The sequence below is a fragment of the Astatotilapia calliptera genome, chromosome 3, assembly GCF_900246225.1.
Source record: "Astatotilapia calliptera chromosome 3, fAstCal1.2, whole genome shotgun sequence".
NCBI lineage: Eukaryota > Metazoa > Chordata > Actinopteri > Cichliformes > Cichlidae > Astatotilapia > Astatotilapia calliptera.
The window spans coordinates 3,844,754-3,868,164 of NC_039304.1; the positions used below are offsets into that span (position 1 = coordinate 3,844,754).

At 42.9% G+C, this 23,411-nt stretch overlaps 1 protein-coding gene across 2 annotated transcripts; it reads right to left on the reverse strand.

The window, feature by feature from the left end:
* Window positions 1-4,222: 4,222 nt before the first annotated feature.
* LOC113016914 (fragile X mental retardation syndrome-related protein 1-like) lies at window positions 4,223-21,919 on the reverse strand. Of its 2 annotated transcripts, none has more exons than XM_026160114.1 (17): window positions 21,182-21,919; window positions 17,849-17,901; window positions 14,196-14,289; window positions 12,821-12,892; window positions 11,562-11,710; window positions 11,304-11,397; window positions 10,133-10,249; window positions 9,870-10,040; window positions 8,664-8,742; window positions 8,443-8,552; window positions 7,885-7,971; window positions 6,444-6,660; window positions 6,132-6,311; window positions 5,482-5,673; window positions 5,256-5,360; window positions 5,066-5,154; window positions 4,223-4,576 (listed from the first exon to the last, which is right to left on the reverse strand). In XM_026160114.1, exons 1-17 carry the CDS (start codon window positions 21,230-21,232, stop codon window positions 4,466-4,468), a joined length of 1,971 nt encoding a protein of 656 aa, XP_026015899.1. In that variant the 5' UTR covers window positions 21,233-21,919; the 3' UTR covers window positions 4,223-4,465. The 2 variants fall into 2 exon arrangements, with proteins under 2 accessions (XP_026015899.1, XP_026015891.1); XM_026160106.1 differs by having other exon boundaries at window positions 8,395-8,552.
* Between the last annotated feature and the right edge of the window lie 1,492 nt (window positions 21,920-23,411).

The following is a 23,411-nucleotide window of genomic DNA, read 5'->3' on the forward strand; positions in this document are numbered from 1 at the left end:
TAGCTAGATCTTTTTACATGAGGTTGCAGTGCATTATTAAACATTACTTATTTAGCATCAGCATTAGATTATTAGAATGACATATTCTTATGAGTGAAACTAAGACTGTTTTTCATCATTGAACCACTGCTTTACTTTTGCTAAAATGCCCCTTAAAAACTTACAACTTAAGACATTTATTTAGCAGTTAGTCTGCAAATGTGACATAACAGTAAACTTCCAGTAGAGGGAGACGCAGACAGAAAAACGCAAAGGAGTTGACTCATCATTACTTAGGGTAACTAATCAGGTGACACCCCAGTTTTGATAAAATCACTTCTTTATCTAACAAGGAGGAAACCTGCTGAGGGCAAGCTGTTGTGAATGTGTGTCTCAAGCCATAAAACCTTTTTATGTAAGATGTCATGCACAGTAGCACCAGTTGCCTTGAAGAAATAGGCTGATGGTAATTAAAAGGATGTTATACTACTGGCCATATATATCAATATATTTTTCCCAGTGTGTGAGTACTGCATGAATTTCCTTTTGTTTTACCTTTACTTATGTAGCCTACATTGTTATCATCTACTCATACTAATGTTTGAGGTGCATTTATATTTATCACTCTTTAACATCTACACATTATAATGTCCCCCAACAGAATGTTACAAAAGAGCCAATGTCCAGTCTCAAATCCTGGATTATACTGGACACTAATTTGGCGAAACTCTGGGTATAATATACTAATATCCTTACCTGCTGAATAAAGTCTTTCATTTTCCCCCCAAAAAAATCCTTTTTGTATCCACCATCAGATTTATGTATGTACGTAAAGTCAAACTCTGCAAACACAACCATGAAAGGATGTTTCTCCACCACCCTGTCTCTAAAAGCTTGTGACTTCTATCAGTTTTAATGCAGAAGCTGCTGTCTATCAAAGAAAGCAGCCATATTCTTGTATTATAGTACATTTCTCTCTTCTTGGTTTATTTCAAGCACTTTTAATCACACATTTGTCTCTTTTTGCTTTGAAATTTGATCAGCTGCGTTTTCATTTATAGCGATCTGCACTCATCCTTAAGATGGGCTGACCCGGTCACTAAAGAGGTGATGACTCACCATTTGTACGGGCAAATAGAAACTATGTTGCTGTAAATACCCCGCTGAATCACTACTGTGTAAAAGTACACGTTTTAAAGAGACATTTGATCAGATAGAGGGTGGGGTCTCATATCTGTATTAGACATTTAAAGTATTTTACTTTAATTATTCCATATCACAATAAGTCACCTTAACATGCTTTATATTGTAAAATAAAAAACTTAAAATATTACAGACCACCCACTATGAGCAAGCACTTGGTGACAGTGGGGAGAAAAAACAAAAAACAAACTTTTTAACAGGAAGACGCCTGCAGGAGAAGACCAGGCTCAGAGAGGGTTGACTATCTGCCATGAACGGTTGGTAGTTGAACAAAGGTCTTAAATCCCTTTAAAAATCTGTTCTTTCAGGTGCAAAAATGGTTCTTTGAAAGATTTTCCTCACATCTAATTAAACCTCACTATGCTCATTTACTGAAAAATTTTTAATGAAAAAGAGGGTAGGAGGGGGGTGTGTGAGATAATGGCCAACCAAATACTGGAAATAACAGACGATGCTTCTTTAAATTCAAAATAGGCTTGCTTAAAATAGCCTGGGACAAATTTAACACTGCAGTAGGAACAGTTATATCATCCATAATTTTTCTTTTTACAACTCAGAAGACACCATTGTGATCGTCCCCTAATTATTACACTGAAGTACACTCGCATCAACATAACATCCTAATCTAATGTGGTTTGTTTCGTATATGTTAAAAAGAAAAAAAAAAAATGTATACCAAACAATGAAAAGTCCTTTATTGCCATCAGAACATGAGTGAGAAAACCAGAGACAAAATCTGACAGAGTGAGGAGTCGACTGTACAACCAGCATCCACGCAGACGCACGTGCGCGCACGCACACACACACGCAGCAGTCTTTCAACAGGACGCGAGGGATACAGATACATTAGGGAATACAGTACTCACACAATGAGGTATAAAGGTAAACACAAACATACCACGCAAGGCTTCATCCTCCACTCGCACACATGCAACTGAACCAAGGTACAAATACTCAAGTGTTCGATCATCCTCTAAAAACACAACATACAGGTGAGCAGAAATGTAAAACAGCAGCATCTGGGTCATCTTGAGTCAACCACACTCCCATTCGTCTGTCTCTCAAAACCTTTGGTCATGTGGATGCTTGCTTGTCATGCACAATGTCGCCCTTTGTAATTTCACAATTTAACACTTTTGAAACTCTGAAAACTTGTAAGTAAAAGGAACCGGTCCCTTCCTGACTCGTACCCGCCAACAGAGTGTGTGTGGGGGGTTGGGGGTCTGGGCAGATATATAAGTATTGGAGGGGGAGAGAGAGAAAAAACAGAAAAATCAGTCACAAATAGTTCTTTTTCCTCTCTTCATGGTAGAGTTTCTACGTTAGTTGGACATTCAGTGTGTACATTAGCAGCAATTCTAGTGAATGAAACAATGGCTTTGTAAGTCAGATTAACAACACCCCTTTTTTCCTCATGCACAGGACAGGCACCACCTACTACTCGAATGGCCATGCAAGTTAGAAAAATAGACTGCAAACTCACAAGACAAGAGAAATCAAAGTTCATCTCCACAGAAGAGGTTGATTTCACTTCAGTTTTTTATTTCATATTTTCTACGATGTGGAAAGAGCAACAAAAAGAACTTGAGAGCGACAACCAAGACAACAGTAACAACATGAGCAGAGAGCCGCTGAGGTTTTCGAGTCCGTCTCTTACTCCGTATGCCGAAAACAAAGAAAACAAATAAAAAATTACCCCAAACCGCCAGGTACAAAAGACGGACAACCTCGCTCGCTCAGAGTTTTTGGGTCCTCTACTTTTGCACTACGCGGGCAACCACGCCGACCTGGTGTGTGTGTACCTGTAAATGTGGGCCTGTGTGTCGTGTGGCTCTCATGTCATTTTAAGCTGTCCCGTTCCCACAGTCTGCAGTCTCCAGGCTCTCCCCACCCCTTCCCACGTCACTAGCAGCACCCGTCCCAGAAAAGGTGGTCGCGCTCCCTCCCCCCTTTCGTGTGCGTCTGGAGCTGTGCACTGCAGTGGTTTTAATCAAGACACTAAGTGTGGCTGGAAGCTAGCGCCGCCGCCCCTCTGACACAGAAAGAGGCACGGTGTAGTTCTCTCTAAGTCGAAATCTTAACAGTTCAAGTGTGCGGTCGGTCTGGTCTCAGCCCATCCTGTTTGCGGGGCTGCACCGGGGTGCCGGCCCTGGAACAATTCCAAGGACCTGAAACAGGCGAGAGGAGGAAGAGACGCATGCCGTGACAACGCCCCTCGGGGCTACGTTAGGTTTTCCCCACGTCATCCGCTCTCAGTTTAAAATTTTTGTTGTTGCCAAATGTCTCAACTGTTCACACACAGACAGACACACGCGCCGACCCCGCTCCTCTTCCATTCCCCCACACTTACCTCCCCTAACGCCGTCCGTTCTACGCGGAATGAGAACAAGCGCCTTGAATTTCGCGTTTGGCACCAGATTGAATTTTCCTCACATCGGCCACCCACGCCATCTGTTTCTGCATCCTCTTTTTTTTGTTTTTGTTTTTCCTCATCACTCCCTCACAGATCTGTTCTCTCCTTCAAACCAAAAACAGAAAAAAAAAAAAAAAACCTGGAAGAAGAACTCATTTTCTTCCCCTCAAAAACAAACTTAATGGAAAAAAAAAAAAAAACAACTCAAGTTTTTTTTGTTTTTTTGTTTTATGTGTTTATATATATATATTTGTTTTTCAAATTCAAGGCACAATGTCTATCTGTATTCCAATCCGTCTTCACTCCCAGGTTCAGTGTGCGAACATGGCGTCACATGAGCCGGACTGTCTGCTCATACAGCTTTACATCTCTCCTGTGTGCACTTTAAACACCGTTATAAAGAGATGCGTCTGTTTTGGTTGAGAGAGCGACCGCCGAGTCGAAACCAGTGATAAACAATGAACAAAATTAACATTAACAGAAATAAAGACAAACAGTTCAAAACAAAAAACAAACAACAACAAAAAAAAAAAAAACGTCTCGTCCTGTTTCTCGTGTTTCAGTATTTTTAAAAATCAAGTCATATCCACCAGCTCTTTTTTTGGCAAGCTAGTTGTTTTTTTCCTCTTTTTTTTCTTTTAAATAAGCACTAAGTACTGATAGATAGGATAGCATACACCGTTAACGTGTGGTTTTAAGTAGATGCGTTTGTCGTTTTTTTGTACTTTTTCACTCTCGTAGTATGAACTCAGGTATTTTGTCAGGTACTTTTTCACTCATCTGTTTAAGGTTTAAGTTAATGCAAGCAGGGACAGAGTTTGCCATGGAGTCTTGCTCTAGACTTGGGTTCGCAAGGGTTCGCTCGTCTCTTTATGAGACCCCGTTGACCAAGGTCAGGGTCTCGCTGGGCGAGGTCAATCCTGTGCTGGGGGAACGCTTCGAGGGCGTTCGCTCTTCCTTCTTGGCGGTGGTGCCGTTCTCCTGTGGGTGCAAAACGTAGATCAAAGTGAGAATTGTCACTGAGCTAAAGCTGAGATCACTGCCTTGTTTACCACAGAATTAGATCATTTTTCTGCAAGCAGGAGGGGAACACGGTGTAACTATGCTTTTTTAAGTACATAATAGCTGCCCTCACCCTGAGTGCTTCATCTCATGAACAAGCTAAAACTGCAGTAGCCCTTGTTCTGCTCTGCTGCCTTGGTGAACGTAGCGTTAAGAAAGAAAGGTGATAACCAATGCTGTGAGAGATTATCTCTGAGGGGCGTTTTAGTTTCTGTCATGGCAGCAAAAGCAAAGATAGCCTGGCTAAGTTCAGCCTGCTCTGTGAGAGGAACTGTCCCCTGGTGAATCAATCACCTCATTCACTTAGAATGAACGCAAATGACAAAATGAACTTCAAAATGTAGCCGATATATAACCGAAACATCGGGGGTGGGGGGGGATAGTGTCTGTGCATATGTCAGCTTGTACCTTGGGCTCAGGGGCAGCGTGGTTTTCCTTCTGGGGCAGGTTCTGTCTGCTCTGGGACTCGGCGCGGGATATGTAGTCAGCAACAGTCACTGGAAACATTGAAGTCTGTTAGCTAGAACAGCAGCTGGGGTGTGTTCATTCTGAAAGTGGAAAGTAAAATAGCTAAACTAGTAAAAGGACAGCAACTCACCACTTTCTGGCTGTCTGTCACGGCTGGTTGAACCTCCCTCTGGGCGGTTGCCACGGTTACGGCGGCGGCGGCTTCGGTTGCGGCGCTGAGGCCGGGCTTCTTCATCTAACAGTCAAATTAGAAAATGTAGATCATCTCCCTCCAAAAGTTTCGGATTTCTGCTCGACTAACCACGAACGCACGGCAACAAGTTTCAACAAGGAGAACGCACCACCGCAACTCTCACCTAGTCCGTTCTCACTCGGGCCGGCCTGGCTGTCCGACTCTGCAGCTGCGTCCATGACACTGGGCTCCTGGTCGTTCCGGCGGCGGCGGGATCGTCTGCGGCGGTCTCCCATGCCTTCACTGATGTCTGCGTCAGCCAGCTCTCCTTCACCCTCCAGCAGGGAGTATGGATTACTGTCTGGGTCCTTCAGTACTGTTCAGGTGACAAAACAATAGTTTAACACTTGTGTATCATTTCTTCCATTTAATGAGTGCAGTTTTAACATAACGACCTGCAGTAAACCTTTTCTGACTGAAGGATGAAGCTTAGAGGTTTTTCAGGTTTTTCCTCTTCACTTCATTAAGAGGACCACACCTTTCAGGCTCAATTACAAAAAACTGCTTGCCCGCTGCTTCTCGGAAAATCTTCAGTAGCTGCTTGCACCAAAAATACATTTGGTTTCTTAATCTTAAAGTTCTTATATAGACTGTTACTAAGGTGGATGTTCATGTTAAACTTAGCAGTCATAAATAAAGAAGTCAGCTCAAGTAAGCTGCAAGCTCAGGCTTCAGACAGCTGTAAAGAGAAGAAAATTGTTTCTCCCATTCTTTGTTATGATCTTTTGGGAGAAAAGAGATGCCATATGTGTCATTAGGTACAAAGAGGGTTACCTGAGCTGATTGAGTTCGAAGGCTTGGATCCTGGCCCTCCGCGACCTCGTCCTGAGTTGGATCCTCGGCCCCTACCACCCCGTCGGGATCCCCTCTCATCGTTGCCTATTCCACGGGGCCTCTGGTCTCGCTCGGTGAGGTCCTCTGGCTCAGAGGCATTGGACAGCTCAGAGTTTGTGCCTGCATTAGGTAGACAATCAAATAAAAAATTATTTTTAATTTATTTCATGACTGAATCTTATGTTGTACTATTACTGTATTGTATTATTACAACCGCACGTTAAAGTCAAATTTGAACTCTGTAACTCTCACCATATCCGGAGTACTGACTGTTGGAGGCCCTTCGCCCTCTGCCGCGGCCCCCGTAGGTTCGAGTGTGGAGTGAATTGGTGCTTTCATCTGTCAGGTAGCCTTTCTCTCGATCAACACCAGGGCCCCCGGTTCGGCCGGTAGGCGCGCGGTACCCAACCCCGATCTGACGGAGCTGCTCGTCAATCTGCAGGCGCTCAAGGCGCAGCTGCTCCACCTCCTACAGGTCGGGGACAAATCGCATTTAAGAGCCTGTTCCGCGAACAGAAAGGACTCAAGAGTCCACTCACACAAGATTATTCTGTTGGGCCTAGAGCTCCCATCCGTTGTGGGCCTTGCTTTGCTTTGGTTCTCTTAATAAGCCTACTGCTCACCACTAGGTGGCAGCAATTGGTGAAGTTCAACCTGAGCATTCTCACAGAACACCCACTTGTGTTCACCTAGTGATTTTTAACAGATGGACCGGCTGACTGCGATAAACATTAATTCATAGTCGAGGGTTGAACAAGCAGCTGTATCTGTCACACAGACACAGGCATGCCTGCCATCAATTACAGTCTCTTTTTTTTAAGCAAACTGCTGCCTTTACACTTTTAGAAATGCACCCCCCCCCCTTTACTAAATCTCTAAAGGATAACAAAGAGCTCCACAGTCTGCTTGCTCACATGTTCTCAGTCAGTTCAAGTCACAGATGCTGAGTGGTTCTGCAGAGATTGTCCAGTTGGTTGGATCTCTGTATCATCTTGCTGGAGAGGATACCACATAAGCAACAGCCAATAAACCGATAACCTCTCCCACAGCCCTCTAATAAAACAACTTGACAGCAGGGATAAACTTAAAGGTATCAGTTTATCAAATTTGATGACACCTTCAATAAATTAAAAGCTTTTTTTTTTTTTTTTTTTTTTTAAATAGTAGATGAGTGGGCAGTGGTGACTAATGGCAGTTTAGAAGTGGGTGATCTAGAGGAGGATTTAGTGGGGAGAAAGGTCTCAGTTCACGGTGTGACAGCTGTCTCCACCAATGACAGCTGAACCTCAAGGGAAGTGTGAAGGAAGGGAGGGGCGACAGGAGGGGGTCTGATGTTATTTTTGAACACTGAGGGTCCAGATAGCTGGTAATCTATACTCAGGCATACTCTCCACCCCATCCCGTAGAGAGGAGCTATTTATAAAAGCACATGAGGTAAGGGCAAAATAAGGAGCTCTCAGCAGCTTTCCTCATGTGGAGCTGGAAAGTCGAGAGACAGGTGACCGATACACACCTACTCCACGTTCCCAAAGAAGAAGAAATAATTGTTGTGGGATGAACACATGTATTCAAATAAAGTCGAGGTGGCAGAGACAGAAAATACACTGTTTTTATCTTTTTCTGTCACAAAAAAAAAGACAAAAAACGAAAAGCAGTGGTGCCATCTACTGGTAAAAATGGAAGACTGACAAACCTGGAGATAGGACACGTGGTACTCCAACAGAGCCTGAGCGTTGCTGATGTTCTCCTTGGTTCCCACAAACACAAAGGGAACCATGCCCTGAAACAACAGCAGAGAGTGGGGGAGGAATTAAAAGCTGAAGGTCTTTTTTTTTTTTTTTTTTTTTTTAAAGAAAGGAAACAGATAATCATCAGTTTAAACAATGAGCAACTATATACTTAAATTGCACACTCAACAGGAGCATACCAACCCATCAGACCACAGTTGGCTAACCAGCCCAGTATAACATATATGCTGTGCAGTGGGCTGTGTGTGGAAAGCAAAGCAAACTCTGTGACAAAACAAGATACAAAGCAGCAGCAGAACGAACAGAGTCAAAGCAGACAGCACATGGGACGCTTGCACGCTGCTGCAGTTAAGTAGCTTTTCTGATTGGAGAGACGAGGGAAGATGGATGGTGGAGGGGGGAGGGTTCGGGAGGTTATAGGAGGGTCTGGGAGAGCAGCCGATCGGTCCATTCACCTCTTTGCTGCTGGCAGTGTCGTCCCTGCCAGCCCCCTGCCTGCCTACCTCCTCGCGGGGAAGCTTTTTGTCGTTGTCTCCCTCGATCCTGACACGGACCACGCCCGACTTGTCCACAATCTCCTGGATGACTTTGCCGTTTTTGCCGATGACTTTGCCTGCGCAACGGGGAAAGCGGAAAGGGTGTAAAGAATGTTCCAATATGGTGTGGTGATGAAGCAGAATGTCAGCAGCAAAATGAACCCAGGAATGTTATGTTGTTCACTCACCTACAAGGTTCCTGGGTACCTGAAAGTAGTCTTCCTTGAACTCGAGATACTCTCTGGCCTGCTTCACTGCCTCTGGGGTCTGTAACAACACAAACAATGCAGTGTACGGCACATAAGAACCAAAATGAAAGTATGCACAGCAAAAAGTTTTTATTCCGTTTCAGTGCATTATTCTGCACTAAAAAAGAACCGTGGCCCTTATGAAGTTTCAATTTTATTTATACAGCACTAAATCCCATCAACAGGTGTCTCTACCTTACAGTAATACAGAGAAAAATCCCACGAATCAAATGACTCCTTTTCAACAACCACTTGGCAACAGTGGGAAGGAAAAACTCCCTTTTAACAGGAAGAACCCTCCTACAGAACCAGGCTCAGAGAGGTGCAGCATTCTACTGTGACCGGTTGAATGTCGGGGGGGGAAGACGGACACACTGTGGAAGCAGTGCTGCTCTAGCCAGGACTCTGACAGCTTTGCTCAGACTCGGATGTTTGCAGTACTTCTGCATTTATCCGTTCGTTGTAAGCTAGCGAGTTCTCATTAACTTCTGCCTGCTGTGCTGCCCTCTCTCATTCAATAACAGCCACATGCACAAGTCTAGTGACCAAATATACAATCTAAAAAGTTAGTGCTTAATGCAACTCTCACATTAATTAGATAAAGTAATTAAAATCTGTTTCATTATTATTATGCATGTTTTTAAATTATTATCTCCAGTGGCTTCTGGGGCAGGCGGGGGTGACTGGCAACGGTAGGGTAAACACTAATTGAGTTTAAGACCAAAGTCCAAATCTGAACACAGACTTTGACAAGCAGGCAGTTTAGTTTCTCTGCATTTCTACGCACTGGCAAAAACTGTGAAGAGTCAATATTCTCAATCCATCACTCATAATCTTATGTTTTAAGACATCCCTACATCCAATAAATCACCTCATGTCGCTAATTAGCCTATAATTGCCATCTCACACTGGCAACAGCCTGAATGGATCAACTGAATTGTTATTCCATTGATCCAATCAGGATTAAAGTTTTAAAATAGTAAAAGAGAACCAAACAAATGTTATGGTTTCAGTGCTTCAGATGATATTTGCCCACCTACATTCACTAACAGTGAACTGTCAGTGCTGTATGTAAAAAAGGATCATTTGTTTTCTCCTGCTTGCTTCTCCAAAAACAGCAGCAGAAAGCCTCCTTAACCAGCGTACCTCTCCATAGATCCTGAACGTGCAGCTTTCCTCCTCCAGCTCGATCGCTGTAACACCAGGCACCTTCCTCGCTTGCTGGATGTTGGCACCGTGGGAGCCGATGGCGAGGCCCATCAGGTCCTCCCTGACCCTCACCTCCTCTTGGTACGCCGATGCTAACTGCTTACTTGTCTAGGAGAGGGGAAACGCAAGGTTGCTTGCCAAGATGCATGGCTAGGATTTAAATGATCAGGGAGACACATGTAGTTGACAGAATGTATTACCTCCAAATGTTTGGTGGCTTCTTCATTGCGGGACATTAGCATAAGCTTGGTACGGATGCTCCGGAAATGCATGTCGCTCAGAAGAGCTGCACGCTTTACTGTGGTTTCATTTGTGGACTGAAGACACAACATAAGACACACAAGGCAACAAAGGTTCAGAATCAGGTAAACTAATACAACAAAAGCCATAACCGACTCGTAAAGACGATCCAGACAGAACAGACATTCAATGCCCAGAGCAAGAAATGCTTTGAAAAACATGTTCCTAAACCACAACAGACAGTCATCCGGGATGTGTAGGGCATGAACCCCTTATTAGAGAGCCCTGAACTGAAATTTGGGTTAATTCTACAGCGGTAAAAGATGGTGGTAGAAGTCAAACTTTAAGGAGAGGGAAATTAAAAAAAGGTTTTTAAAAGTTTATTTTGGGCCAAAGGCTTCACATTTTTAAGTGGCTTTTATCAGAGTTCTCTAGCAGGCCCATAGATGTTTTTTTAATTGAGATAATGCTTTAAAATAACTGCCCAAATAAAGCATTGCAGAACGGCTGCTGTGTGGCCAGACTTTTTTCTGGTAAAGTTATTCAGCTCTAGCAAATTTATAAGACTTAAGGTCTTCGCAATTTACGATTCACACTTCTCTTTATTGACCACAATCCAAAGCACTGCTAAAATGCTCTTTCTGGAGCTGAAATGTAAACTCTTTGCCATCACTATGACACAGTTGTAGTTGAATTATTCCATGATTCAAATATCCCTACGCTGGGCCCAAACATCCAGGAGTTTGGATTTTAAGATGTTTTTAAAAGTTAGTCATCTAGTGAGCTCGACTTAAAACTGTTTACTTTCAGGGGATCGCTTATATTTCTTAAATACAGAAGCATTAGCAGAAGTATACAGTCCTATAGCCTTTACAAACATTTGTGAATGAATGTCTACACACTCAGTCACAAAGTAGCAGTGTGTGTATACGGTACAGTACTTTTGTGCATATAATGTTAGCAGCATTATCTGGATTCACATCTCTTCGTCTGTCTGCCTTCCCTGATGTTCACATTTGCGAGTGAGATTTTTTGCTGCTGCTTTGCATCATTCCTTCACGTGATGACATAAAACAAGGCCATTAACTTGATCAGGAGGCGTCTGCTGAAGTGTGTGTTCAGAGTACTAACCAGCACGATGAGCTCATGTGTTTGGGCACTGTAGAAGATGCAGTTGGCTCCGATTGCTTTCCTGAAGTCTTTGTGAATGTTGTCGTTTGCACAGCTGTCGATAAAACAATCCAGAGCAGGGTCGATCTCGTTATTCGTTTGGCACCACCGAATCATCATTACACGCATGATTGCTGACAACATATGAGAACTCTAAGGGAGCAAAGTGCTTGGATGTGTAGAGGCATGAGTGAGGGGTTGTTTATATGCAGGACTCACATGTCCCTCAGGTCTTCTGGGACGGGGATGGGGATCTTGTGGAAGGTGTTTCGAGAGGCAGGGCTGTTGGGGTTTAGAGGCCTGATGCGCTCTGACGTGACTATCTCGTTGTACGTGGCGTCGCACGCCGCATATTCGATCACATAGAACTGAAAACAACACGGGAGATACAGATTTTTAATAAAGTAGACAAAAACACAGATATATAAAGCTCCGATGGAGTCAAAGATGTCTCGAGATGCACCTCTGCGTCTTGCTGCTAATAAAACTACACTCTGTTGCTACTTTCTTCTATTTCATATACATAAAATCAAGTGAAAGAAGATGCATGAGAGTAAAGATACAGAAAAACACGACAAGTAGTGCAGAAAGAGTGCAGCAGCAAGACCAACACTGCACACTCCACGCTCAAAGGACTGAATTAAAGCCATCAGTCAATGCTAGACATTCCTGCAGGCTCTTATCAGACTGCTCCAAATAACAGCACTACAGCAGCAGCAGCAGCTCCCTTGGCACATTAGCCCTGCATAGCTGTCCTTTCCATATCCCACTGACCCACTATTCAACCTGCAGCTGGTGCCTGAGAGTCAGAGCTCCTTGTAATTATCTGAAAAATTTTAAAAAGACTGGTCCCGTGCAAATCCACTTTGACACAATAGGTCAGGGTGCAGAAGACACACAGAGTGAACGGGACAGGTAATTTGAATGTACAATGTCAGAGTCGATTAGGACAAACTCTTTGGGCCCATTACCCAGCAGCACTTCTTACTACTGGCCTATATTTATTTTACACACAGCATACTGCAGTACTCAGAGCTCCATAAAGACTTACTGGCAGTACAGCCAGAGGCAAAGTGAAAGACGACTGCTTACTGATTAATAAACAGAGAGGAAGCTGACCTAGGTGGATTCTATCACCGCTGCGTGATATCGTCTTCTCAATTATGATAGTTCCTTTCAGCTGAACAGCTCAGTGAAAGCCTCAGGAACTTAGAAACAGGAAGTAACTATTGAGTTTTCAACATATCCACAAAACAAAGATTAGGCTGGATTAAAAGAACAACTGTGTATTAAAATGTACTGAAGTGTTGTCTAATGATGGGCAGACGTTCAAACAGGGCTTGAAACGCAAAGGTAGAGGATGTTATACATACTAGTCACTCTTGCTTTATTATATAAGAGCAGGAAATATAATTTCAGTTTGTGTGTTTACCCACTTATCTCACTTGTTCAAAGATTTACTCTCAGCAAACACTTACTTCTCCCTTCATCATTCTGACCCGCGCCAGCCACCAGCCGCATGGCTCCTGTTCGTTGGCCCTGGAGTAAACCTGGAGAGACAGCGAATAAAAGCTGAACCACAGACAAAAGACAGAAACACGCTCATCCACTTTAAAAAAAAAAAAAAAAGACTAAAAATCAAATAAATAAATAAAAAGCATCACCTTGAAAAGAGAGAATGAAGCTGTTTGACTTTGAATGGGACTAATTTAACCCAAGACACCTCAGGTATTAGTTTAGTGGTTAGTAAAAACTTAACGAAACACTTGTATGAACAGCTCCCACTAATATTATGTGGATTCCACATCTATAACTCCCATAGTCCCAACTTTAAAAGATTTTTGGCACACCTTAAAAAACCGTTGCAACGAGACATTTCTGGTACTTTTTATCTAGAGCCACGTGTCCTTAAACTTGCATTTCCATGAAAACAAAAACAAAACTCTTAATGCTAAATAGATGCAGATGAGAGGTCTCCACGACTGGGACGTGTTTCAGTTATGGAGACATCTCAAAACAATCGAATGCAACACTTAAATGATCTGCGGGGTCCTCAGATCTCAGTCAGGATTGTTAAACTCACATTAGTGACAAAAATTCTAATTTAACTATGTCACTCTGTAAAAAGCGTGTGGGCTGGATCTATGCTATCGTTTTAGAAATGCTTTTTAAGTCCTTCGTAAAAGACTGCAGACCAAACCATGTTTATAAAAGCCTGAACACAACACATTTAAACAGTTACTTGATGGATAAGCACATATTCAACAGTCCAATAAACTCTGCCACACAGTATTTGATGCTTTTTATACAACTTCCTGTTTGTTACTGTTAAATGATTCCAGCTAGCGGATTAACTTTGGAAGGAACTGCTTCTTTCATTGGCTGTTAGAGAAACGGTCAAAAACACGTTTATTGGGTCTGAATACAACATCACCCACAGCAATAGAAACACATATGCACACATTTTATATACAATGTGTTTTAGATGTGACCTGTAACGTATTTAATCATTATATCAAGATCCATGATTCAAACTTCAGGCTTTTTAAATGAGCCTCAGGAACTCAGGTCATGTCTGAAATCACTGGGTGTATAGCAGACTATGTGATAATATACATCACATAACATAAACTGTAAGTACTTCCAATTAATAATGTGGAAAAAAGTATATGTGATCTAAAATGTGTACCTATCAAAGACTTCAGAATTTTCCAGGATTTTTGAAACGACAGGTGAAAAGTATCGGCGAATAATTATCTGACTGTCGGAGTGAAAAACAAGGCCTTGAGACATAATGTCGGAAAATTTATGTGTATGAGCTGAGTCAGACATATGCAAAGAGCCAGGCCTCACCTCCACTTCCTCTCCTTCACCAATTTCCTTGTGATAGTCGGCTGGAGGAGGCAACCGCACGTCACTGAAGGGCAACTGTCTCTCTGGCTGCCAGCTGTGGAGGAGACAAAACACTTGTCAACCTACCGACAATCACAGGTAAATGAAACGCTGTTGGCTGAAGCTCTTCTAAGTCACGTCACACTTGGATTGTAATGGTATGGGTACGTATTACCCACTCACTGCTGTGTAGCACATTTACAGACATAATAACAATAACAGTTTTAAAGGTTCATTAGGTTTAATGAGGAAGCCCAGGGACCGTGGCTGGTCAGTAAGTGGAAAAGTTGTCATTTTACACTCAACAAGAATTTAAAAATGACTCAGAAGCAGAAAAGTGAAAGACTTGCAAAACCTAAAGCTTGAGATTAATATACAGTATATAACAGCTCATTCAGTTTGATCTCTCAACTAAGTTTTTATAGGACTTTTCTTTTGAGAGCTTCCATCCTCCTTTGTGTTTTGTTTTGGTTTTTGTGGGTGGAGCTTTATTATGTGGTGTGGGTGGAGCTTTTATTATAGAAAGTAGCAACAATGCTTTAACATTGATAACAAAACAAACCAAAGGCATACAAATATCCTGATGTTTAAATTTTTATCCTCTACAGTCACCCCAGGACAAAGAGTATCAAGACTTGTTGTTCGTGTTTGTGTAATAGAACAACATAAGCACAAAATCCAGCTGTACTATACTTGAGCTACAACAAACCAACCAAACCACACTCACCAGCCACTCTCTTTGATACACCTTGCTAATATTGGGTTAGACTCCCTGACACAAGGCAGGATGGGATCCATCCTTTTGTTTATGCCCTACCAAATCCAAGACTCCTCAGTCTTGGACTCCTCCGCAGTGATTTTCCAAATTTCTCTAATCTGCCATCGGTCAGCCTGTGCTAACTGCAGCCTCAGTTTCCTGTTCTTAGCTGGCAGGAGATGCACCTGGTGTGGTCTTCTGCTGCTGTAGCCTGTGTGCTTCAAGGTTCATCAGGTTATGCATACCTTGCTTGAACAAGCAGTTATTACTAGTTACTGTTGCCATTCTATTGTTGTGTAACACTCTGGCCATCGTCTTCTGATTTCAACAAAGCATTTTCACCCAAAGGCCTCTTGCACCGGGACGAGCAGGGCGAATGGCCGGATTTGAGTCTGACCCGTGGCCCTTTGCCACATGTCTTCCCCTTTCTCCTCCCCCTCCCTCCCTCCCTCCCTCCCTCCGCTTTCCTGTCACTCTTCACTGCGTTGTGCAGTAAGGCTGAAAAAGGCCACACACAAAAAAAACAAAACAAAACAAAAACCTCTTGCATTGGGTCACTGAATATTTACTTTTTCTGACCAGTCTCTGTAAAGCCTAGAGATGGCTGTGAGGAATATACCAGTAGATGAGCAGTTTGTGAAACGCTCAGAACAGCCCATCCAGCACAAACCATGTTAAAAATCACTTAAATCACCTTTCATCTCCCATTCAAACGCTCGAACTTCACCAGGTTACCTGACAAAGTCTAAATGCCTATATAAATTTACTTGCTGCCATGTAATTGACCAATTAGATATCTGTTAATGAGGAGCTGAAGAGATGCATCTAACAGAGTGGTTGGTTACTGTACAAAATGCTGATGCTTCCATACACTGATAGAATAACTGTGCACGTGTCCTTGCTTACGCAGGTTCTCGCCGGGAGATCCCTTTTTTCATACCATTGGAAATAAAAACAGAGTTAATGTTGCACGTGTCAGATCAGGAACTCTGGCAAGAGGCTTATCAAGCACTTCACTTCCTGGTTAAATAACATTTTTTTAAAAATAATAGTCTATTTCATCTTTATCAACTGCACAATTGATTTTGCCTTTATGTGTGATAAACAGAGAAACAAATATTCATTCAGTCCAGTCCATTGAAAGGCTTGCAGCTGTGAACGCCACTCTATTAAAGCAGAATCCTTTCAGATTAAGAAAGGTTAGAGTCCAGATTTTTGTAAGGATTTCAGTTATTCTAAATTCAATTAAAAATAACCCCACTTTCTTTGAGTTAGAGGCATAGGGTATTTAACTTGTGTGGTTCACTCGTTGGCTTGGAACATCTCGAACTGGTAACCTGCACAGAATTTCGCTACCTTGGCTCCCAAGATGCCAAAACAAAGAAGTTATCTGAAAGCCGCTGGTTTATAAAGCCTTGATGGGTTGACGGCTAAAGCTTGACTTAAGACTACTTCCCATCCTTAAGTTGTGGTGGAGGGTTAATGGTACAGGTTACGACGTAGATCTGACGCAGACGTATAATTCACATGTAAGGAACATTTCAGTTGCTACATTATGAACCATACAGACTCTGCAGGTCATCGAGGGCCAGTTTCATTTATGCTCAGTCAAAATTAAACATGGAGATGCAATGTTTAGTTTTTATGCCGAACAAATTATCAATGAACTCCCAGAAACTGCAAACTGCTGCAACTCAGACCTTTCAAATTAAGCCTGAGGCACTTTGTTTACCACTATTAAATAAATTAATAACTAACTTCTTAAACTGTGCTTTACCTTTACTCCTTTTCTAATTGTTTTATTGGTTAAATTTAAACCATAAATTTAATTATAAGTGCCCTTACACCGTCTCATGCTTCTCAACTTAGCTCATAGACTGTTACATTTTATGAAGTACTTCTGATTGCCTTGGGGTTCAAATGTGTAGTAAACTTAAACTTGAAACACTTGGTTGAATAGTTTGATATTTTCATCAGTTTTGCCTCCCCATTCATTCTGTTGGTAGATAGCAGACAGCAAAGTGCATCTGCCTTAAGCAACCAAGTCACGATTGTCAGTGCAAATTTAAATCAGTCAACATCAGAACAAAAAATATTTTCCACTAACCAAGTCTCAATTCTTTTTAAGACCTTTGATGGATTTACGTAAGACCTTTTGCTTCTATTAAAGATTTATTTTTAGATTGATGAATTCAATGCCTTTTAGAATAAGGATGAGTAGGGACCCTTCAAAATGAGTCATCCTTTTTTAACATTTATATTCTAATCACAAACAACAGAAAATGACATTTATTAAAAAAAAAAAAAAAAAAATTATTCCAGGCTTCTCATTGATTTTCTTTCACAACCAAATTGTGGTGACCCCAAATGGGTCTCATCTTTCACTATAGACCAAAAACGTGTACAGTTCATTCACCATCTTATACAACCAGCTGCTCCAACAACTACGTGTGCTAAGGGAAAGTAAAAGGAGAAGGAAGGATGGATCCCAAAAATGACACAGGCCACCCTGTTGCCACCCCTCCCGAAGCGCATACCATGGGTCACTATTTTTAGGAGCTCCCTGATCTACACGCTGAGCCAAGTAGATAAAGAGGGACGAGTTGGGTGGTGGAGGGGTGGTAGAAGGGGACAGTAGGTGGGGCTTGGAATATAGGAAAGCATGCCACCAGGGTGGTGGTGCGAGAGGTGGGGGTTATAGAGCAGGAGGTGAAAAAACTGTTAGAGACATGTATGGACAGCTGCATGCCAAACACAGGTGCTGAACAGGACAATTTTTGATGCCTTGCAACATCCTAAACCAGGCATACTGCAGCTAAGGCTAAACAGGAGAGGTGCACAGGAAGAGCATACTTACTTGTTTTCAAACACAATTGTGAGCGAGTCTTCGTGGACATCTTTGATATAACCCTAAAAGACAAAAGAGAGAATTTTTATTCCCATGAATGCACAACAGAAAGACAGACGGGTGGGGCTGTGAGCATTTGATTTTTTTTTTTGTGTACATGTAAACAACACAGGCGGCTGTGAGCAATGTTAGACTGATACTGTGACTGGAAATACAAAAGGGAAAAAAAAAAAAAAGCGCATCTTGGGCTTTTTTAGAAGCCAAGACATCACATCGCTGACACAATTCTCTGGCTGTGAATTCTGTGTTGGATAAAGTGACGAGGAACACTGACTCCTCCTGACAGCACAGACAGCCGGGAAATCTCTCACACGCACGCTCACTCCCTCTCTCTCACACATACACACACACACGCGCAAACAACAACAGAATTAAAATCCAGAAGCGAGCCCTCTTCACTGTGTGTTTGTGTGGGAGATTTAAAGACAACAATTTTACACAGGACCGTTCAAATGAGTGCGTGTACAGGCATCCGGGCCAGCCTATAGGGGACAATCATTTGCCTGCCCATTACGAGAGATCACTTTAACCTACTACTCGTCCATCATGGCTGTCCACAGATCTGTCTCAGCATGCCATAAATTTTAAGCAACCTACTCCCCATTTGTGGTGTGGGTGTGTCACGTCTCTCGGTGTGACACGACCATATATGGGACAGAGGGGTTGTACAAGTATTCTTGATGGTTTGTACTGTAGGGGGTGGGGATTCACCTGCTGGAAAGATGCTAATGTTGACCTGAACCTGGATAAAATAAATGTTTAGACACGAGGGAGATCCTGATGCTCCAAAATACTGAGGTATAAATTTATACCGCAGTATTTTGTTTCTCATTGATTATGAATTAAAAACAAAAATACCTATAAAAAAAAACCTAATTTAAGTATAAATTACAAGATTCATTTTTATTTCAAAGTTTGCCTTCGATCCTTTCTGTTTCAACTTTCCCTACAGCTAGATGGTCAGGTCACTGTTGCAGCAGTTTGATGTCATCCAGCTACAGGACAAAATCCAAGCCTGCTGACTTAGACTGCAGCAAACGGTGACATAGTTCTGGTTCTGGTGTTGGAGGGGCATCTTTCACCAGTACCTGCTACACTGTAGCTCATCAAGGCTGCAGAGCAGAAATTAAGTCTGTACCTTCAATCCAAGACGACACAGCTGTGGTCTAGCCGCAAGATAAGACAATTACTGGAGATGCAACTGATTTGTGCTCCATTATTTACTGTCACAAAGTATGTATAGCATTAATTATTAAATAATTTAACAAAGTGTGGGTGTGCGCCCTGGGTACGGAAATGCTGAGAACACATAAGCTCCACACGGGAATCATGATACAGGAAGACAGAAACATGATACCACATTAAAAGTTTTCTAAAGCCACTTTGGTTTTGGTTGCATAGATGTCACACCATTTTTATTTTTTTGCAGTCTACTCTCAGATATTAATGCTAACCACCACTGCCTCAGTTTTGAGAAGGTCCTGGTTAGCATTCACACCATCCATCCCTCTATACTATACGTCATCGCAGGGTTCCAGCTTCAGAGCAGATTGGCCTTTATCACAGAAGTCAGCAATGCCAACCGATCGGAGTTACAAAGTAATCACCCTTCAGTTTCCACAGATCACATGTGGTGAGACAGCTGTGTGCATGCCCTGTCAAGTTACCTGCCCCTTACACAAGGCACTGCTAGGTTTGTACTACAGTTGCCCGTGTCCACAATTCAGCCTTAGGCCAGCACACACATGTGGTCACTAAGATCATTTGGAGAAAAGATGCCAGGTCTGCAATATTCCTCTCACAGATTTTTCAATATAACCAGCCACTGATCAGACTGGGCTTATAATAAAATATAAATAGATGAAAAGAAGGCAGTTTAATGCACAAGCTTCAGTGACATAGAGAAAAAAGGGAATGTCACAATGTTTAAAAATTAGTCTTCTCAGTTTTCCCATTGTGTTTTCTGCTGCAAAAGAAACCATATAGAGTGCCACTTTCCTGACACTTTAATAAACACGATGCCCATTCATAGCTCAACAGAAAACAAAGTGGTAACGGGGTGAATGGTGGTGGAATTGAATAAAATCCTTTTATACCCATGTGCCAATCACGACAGGAAAGGAGGAAAGTAGCAAAGCTTTCACCCCACTCACCTCCATCAAGGGCAAAAATATACACTAAAGAGAATCGCAGCTATGTGTCAATGACATCGGCCGAAAGAGCTGTGAAATAATGGACACAGCAGCGTTTCGTGGAAAGTGTTTGACGCCAGAGCCAAACTGTCACCCCGTAAACCAGAACAACAGGTGAGGCAGCATGAGGAGGGTAAATATAGGGTCATCACTAACCCACCATGTGCTCCACCGGCCAGCTGAAAGGTTGAGGAAAAAAAAGACTGAAGACGCAGGCAAAGAAATGGGCTATCTAAAAAGCTGAATCAAAGATGTTCTCTAAAACTAGACAGAGTTGGTGAGGGTGAGTAGGGTTTATTTCCCTATCCCCCAAAACGGTTTAGTGTCTCCTCAGTCTGAAGCTGCCCCTTAAACCTTACAATCTCTCGCAGAACCAAACCTGTGAGCCTGACCACTTAAGACATCTGAGAAAAAAAACAAACCAAAACATGCTTGATAGTATAGTTTGGCTGCCATCTTAATGTTACGTCGTAAACAAGCTGTGACACAGCAACAACAAAGACCTGAAGTCATGTGTCTGCATGTGAAAGTGATCTTTCTGTTTAAAATCAGGCAGAATTGAAACCAAAAGCGTCAGTCAGGGCAATAAACATGAGACACGCGGTACAGCGCTGTAGCTGAAACCTGGGCTGGGCTACAAAGCAATTATGAAGAATGTGAGCTTTGATGTAGCATCACATCACACTTGCACGTAGGAGCTGCACAACAGCTGTCTGATCAGCAGCTCGCTGCCCTTTTTAAATGTTTCCATCCAGGGTTTCATTAGCGGACCTGCCGTGTGTCGCTTCAAAACTGTTTACAGCGTGTTTTCACGCTGACATGTGATAAAAGAAAATGAACACACATAGGCCATGCATGGTGATGTCAAGTGTGCCTAGCCTAACTGCTAGCTACGGCTAGCTGCCTACACCACAATGGCCAGCCCTAATTGAACGCAAAACCATCCCTGTTCGTCAGGAGTGGACCCACGCTAGCATTAGCAGAGTACCAGTTAGCGAGAGCTGAGCTCAGAAGAGCGAAACCTAACGTTTTGAGAAGGAAACAAAACTTTAACTGGGACAGCTAGAAACTACGTTTGTAACCTGGTTACCTTGTAGAAGGCCCCGTTCGAGCCGCGAACTTCCACGGCCAGCCCGTCCATACTTGTCGGTAGATCCCCACGGCTGTGCTTGTCTGTAGCCGCTGTGACTCCCTGCGAGTCCGGTAGCGTTACCACCCCCAGCTTCGCCGGCCCCTCGCCGCTACCCGGCCGCTTGTGGATTTCCAGTGTTTCGGGTGGAGGAAGAGGGGCAGAGGTGATGGGGTTGGGTGTGATGGTGTCAACTAATGCAACGCAGACGCCGTCTCCAGCACCAGTGAGGAGGAACCGCTCTCTGTTTTTGTCTCAGTGTCGGATTTGATTGCCGCGACCTAAAAGGGACCGCCACGAGCGATGGCGAGGTCTCGACGTGCGCGAGGAGAAACGAGCTAATGATGCTACCGCTGAGGATGCTAGCTGATGGGCAATTAGCTGGGAGGCTAGCTATCAACACCTTGATCCCGTCTGTTTTCAGGGATGCTAGTAGGCTAACATTTGATAGCCCGGCTGCGTTTGCCTGGCTGTGCGTGTGGCGCAGTCGCTGCGTTGAAAAGATTCTTTTCACAGAAGTCGTCACCGGGGGTCGCTTCTTCGGTCTATGGTGTAATTTTTCAGCGGCGTTTCTTTCCCAAAAAAAAGCATTCGTGATGCACTAGCGCCCGGCGATTCCTTACTCCAACTACCCGTTCCCTCAACACACACACACGCCGATAGAGTGAATCAGAGAGGGACTGAATGACCTCGAACACCCCACCCCTCTACACGGAGACCCACCTACCGGGAAGTCCAACGTTATAATTGGCCGAAGTAGCTGTCGGTTAGCTTTAGCTTTCATTAATTGGTCAAGCGAATAAGGGCTGGTCTATAAGCGCAACCAATCACACCCATAGAGTCGCATCCCAGCACAATCCATTGGTTTTATCCCTTGTCAGTTACAATTTTACTCGAATTGACTGGCTCCCATGTCTAAATTTGCCCACTCATTGATGAGTGAGGACCACTAGTTATTGTGTAAACAGCAGTAGAGTGAAGTTACTATTTGTGGACCATTCAAAGTTACATTACTCTGTTGAAACAGCCACATTGAGACTGGAAACGCAAACCTTTCCGTCCAGTGGAGATCCACAAAGTTTAAAGCTGGCTAACGCTTACTGGGAGAGAAGTACACGCAGTGTTGGCAAATCTTAGGTAAGAAATCCTTCACTGAGAAGACCAGATATGGACAGGGACTGTTGCGAGGAAACAGCTGCGAGAAGCAAACATGAGAAGTCAGAGTTCATGTGGAAAAGACACTCTACAAGAATACCAGTATTGTGCAGCCCCATATGTACATATAATATGTATGGAAGAGAAACTGATAAATACAGGGGCTGATGTAGCCTGTAAAGACTTGACAGGCCCAATAAAAAAATAAATAAATAATCTACTTTAACAATGATGAACATACTGGGTTTTATTGCCTGTAAATAAACAGGGCAGTGTGCGCCATAGTCCTGCCAATCACCCCCTGCTAGTAATGTTCTGCTTGACATGTAGAAGGATATTTCCACGTCTTTGAATCCATTTTCTTTGCTGTATAATCAAAAACAGAAAAAGCAAGCAGGAGAAATCCCACAGCCAAAAATCCCCCAAATTTAGTGGAATGTAAAAACTTGATTGTCATTTATTAAAGCACAACGAGACATCTGCTTCTAATATCATATCTCCTTGGAGGTTCAAAGCGATGTTAGTTCCGCTGCCAGCAACCGCCGTGGTGCGAGGTGATCATACAAGCCCAGGGCACGAAAACAAAATCATCTTAAGGACGAGGAGACTGACAGTCAGCGTGAAAACACGAGAGCCCCATCTCTGTCCAATGAACACCCTCTCCACCTAACTTGCAGCACATAGTTGATCATATATAATTTGACCATATACACATAATTTGAGTCATTTATTGATTTTACTCCCCAACATCGAGCTATAAGAGTCAAAGCACATTTTGATTATTCGTCAATTTTATTAACTGCTTGTTCAAGGAAAGCCCAGAGACACAGCAGTGCATGCCTTATCCTCTGTCATGTGGTTGTGAAATACCTGTTTGTAGATGGATAAGATGCCAATTATAAGGAACACAGGGAAAGAGAACCCAGAGGAGACAAAGCAAAAGTCCAACATCTTTAATCGGAGGTTATGCAGATAGTGAAGCAAACAAACCAAGTGAGCAGTAAGCAAAAAGTGAAGATTAAAAATTAATTTAAAA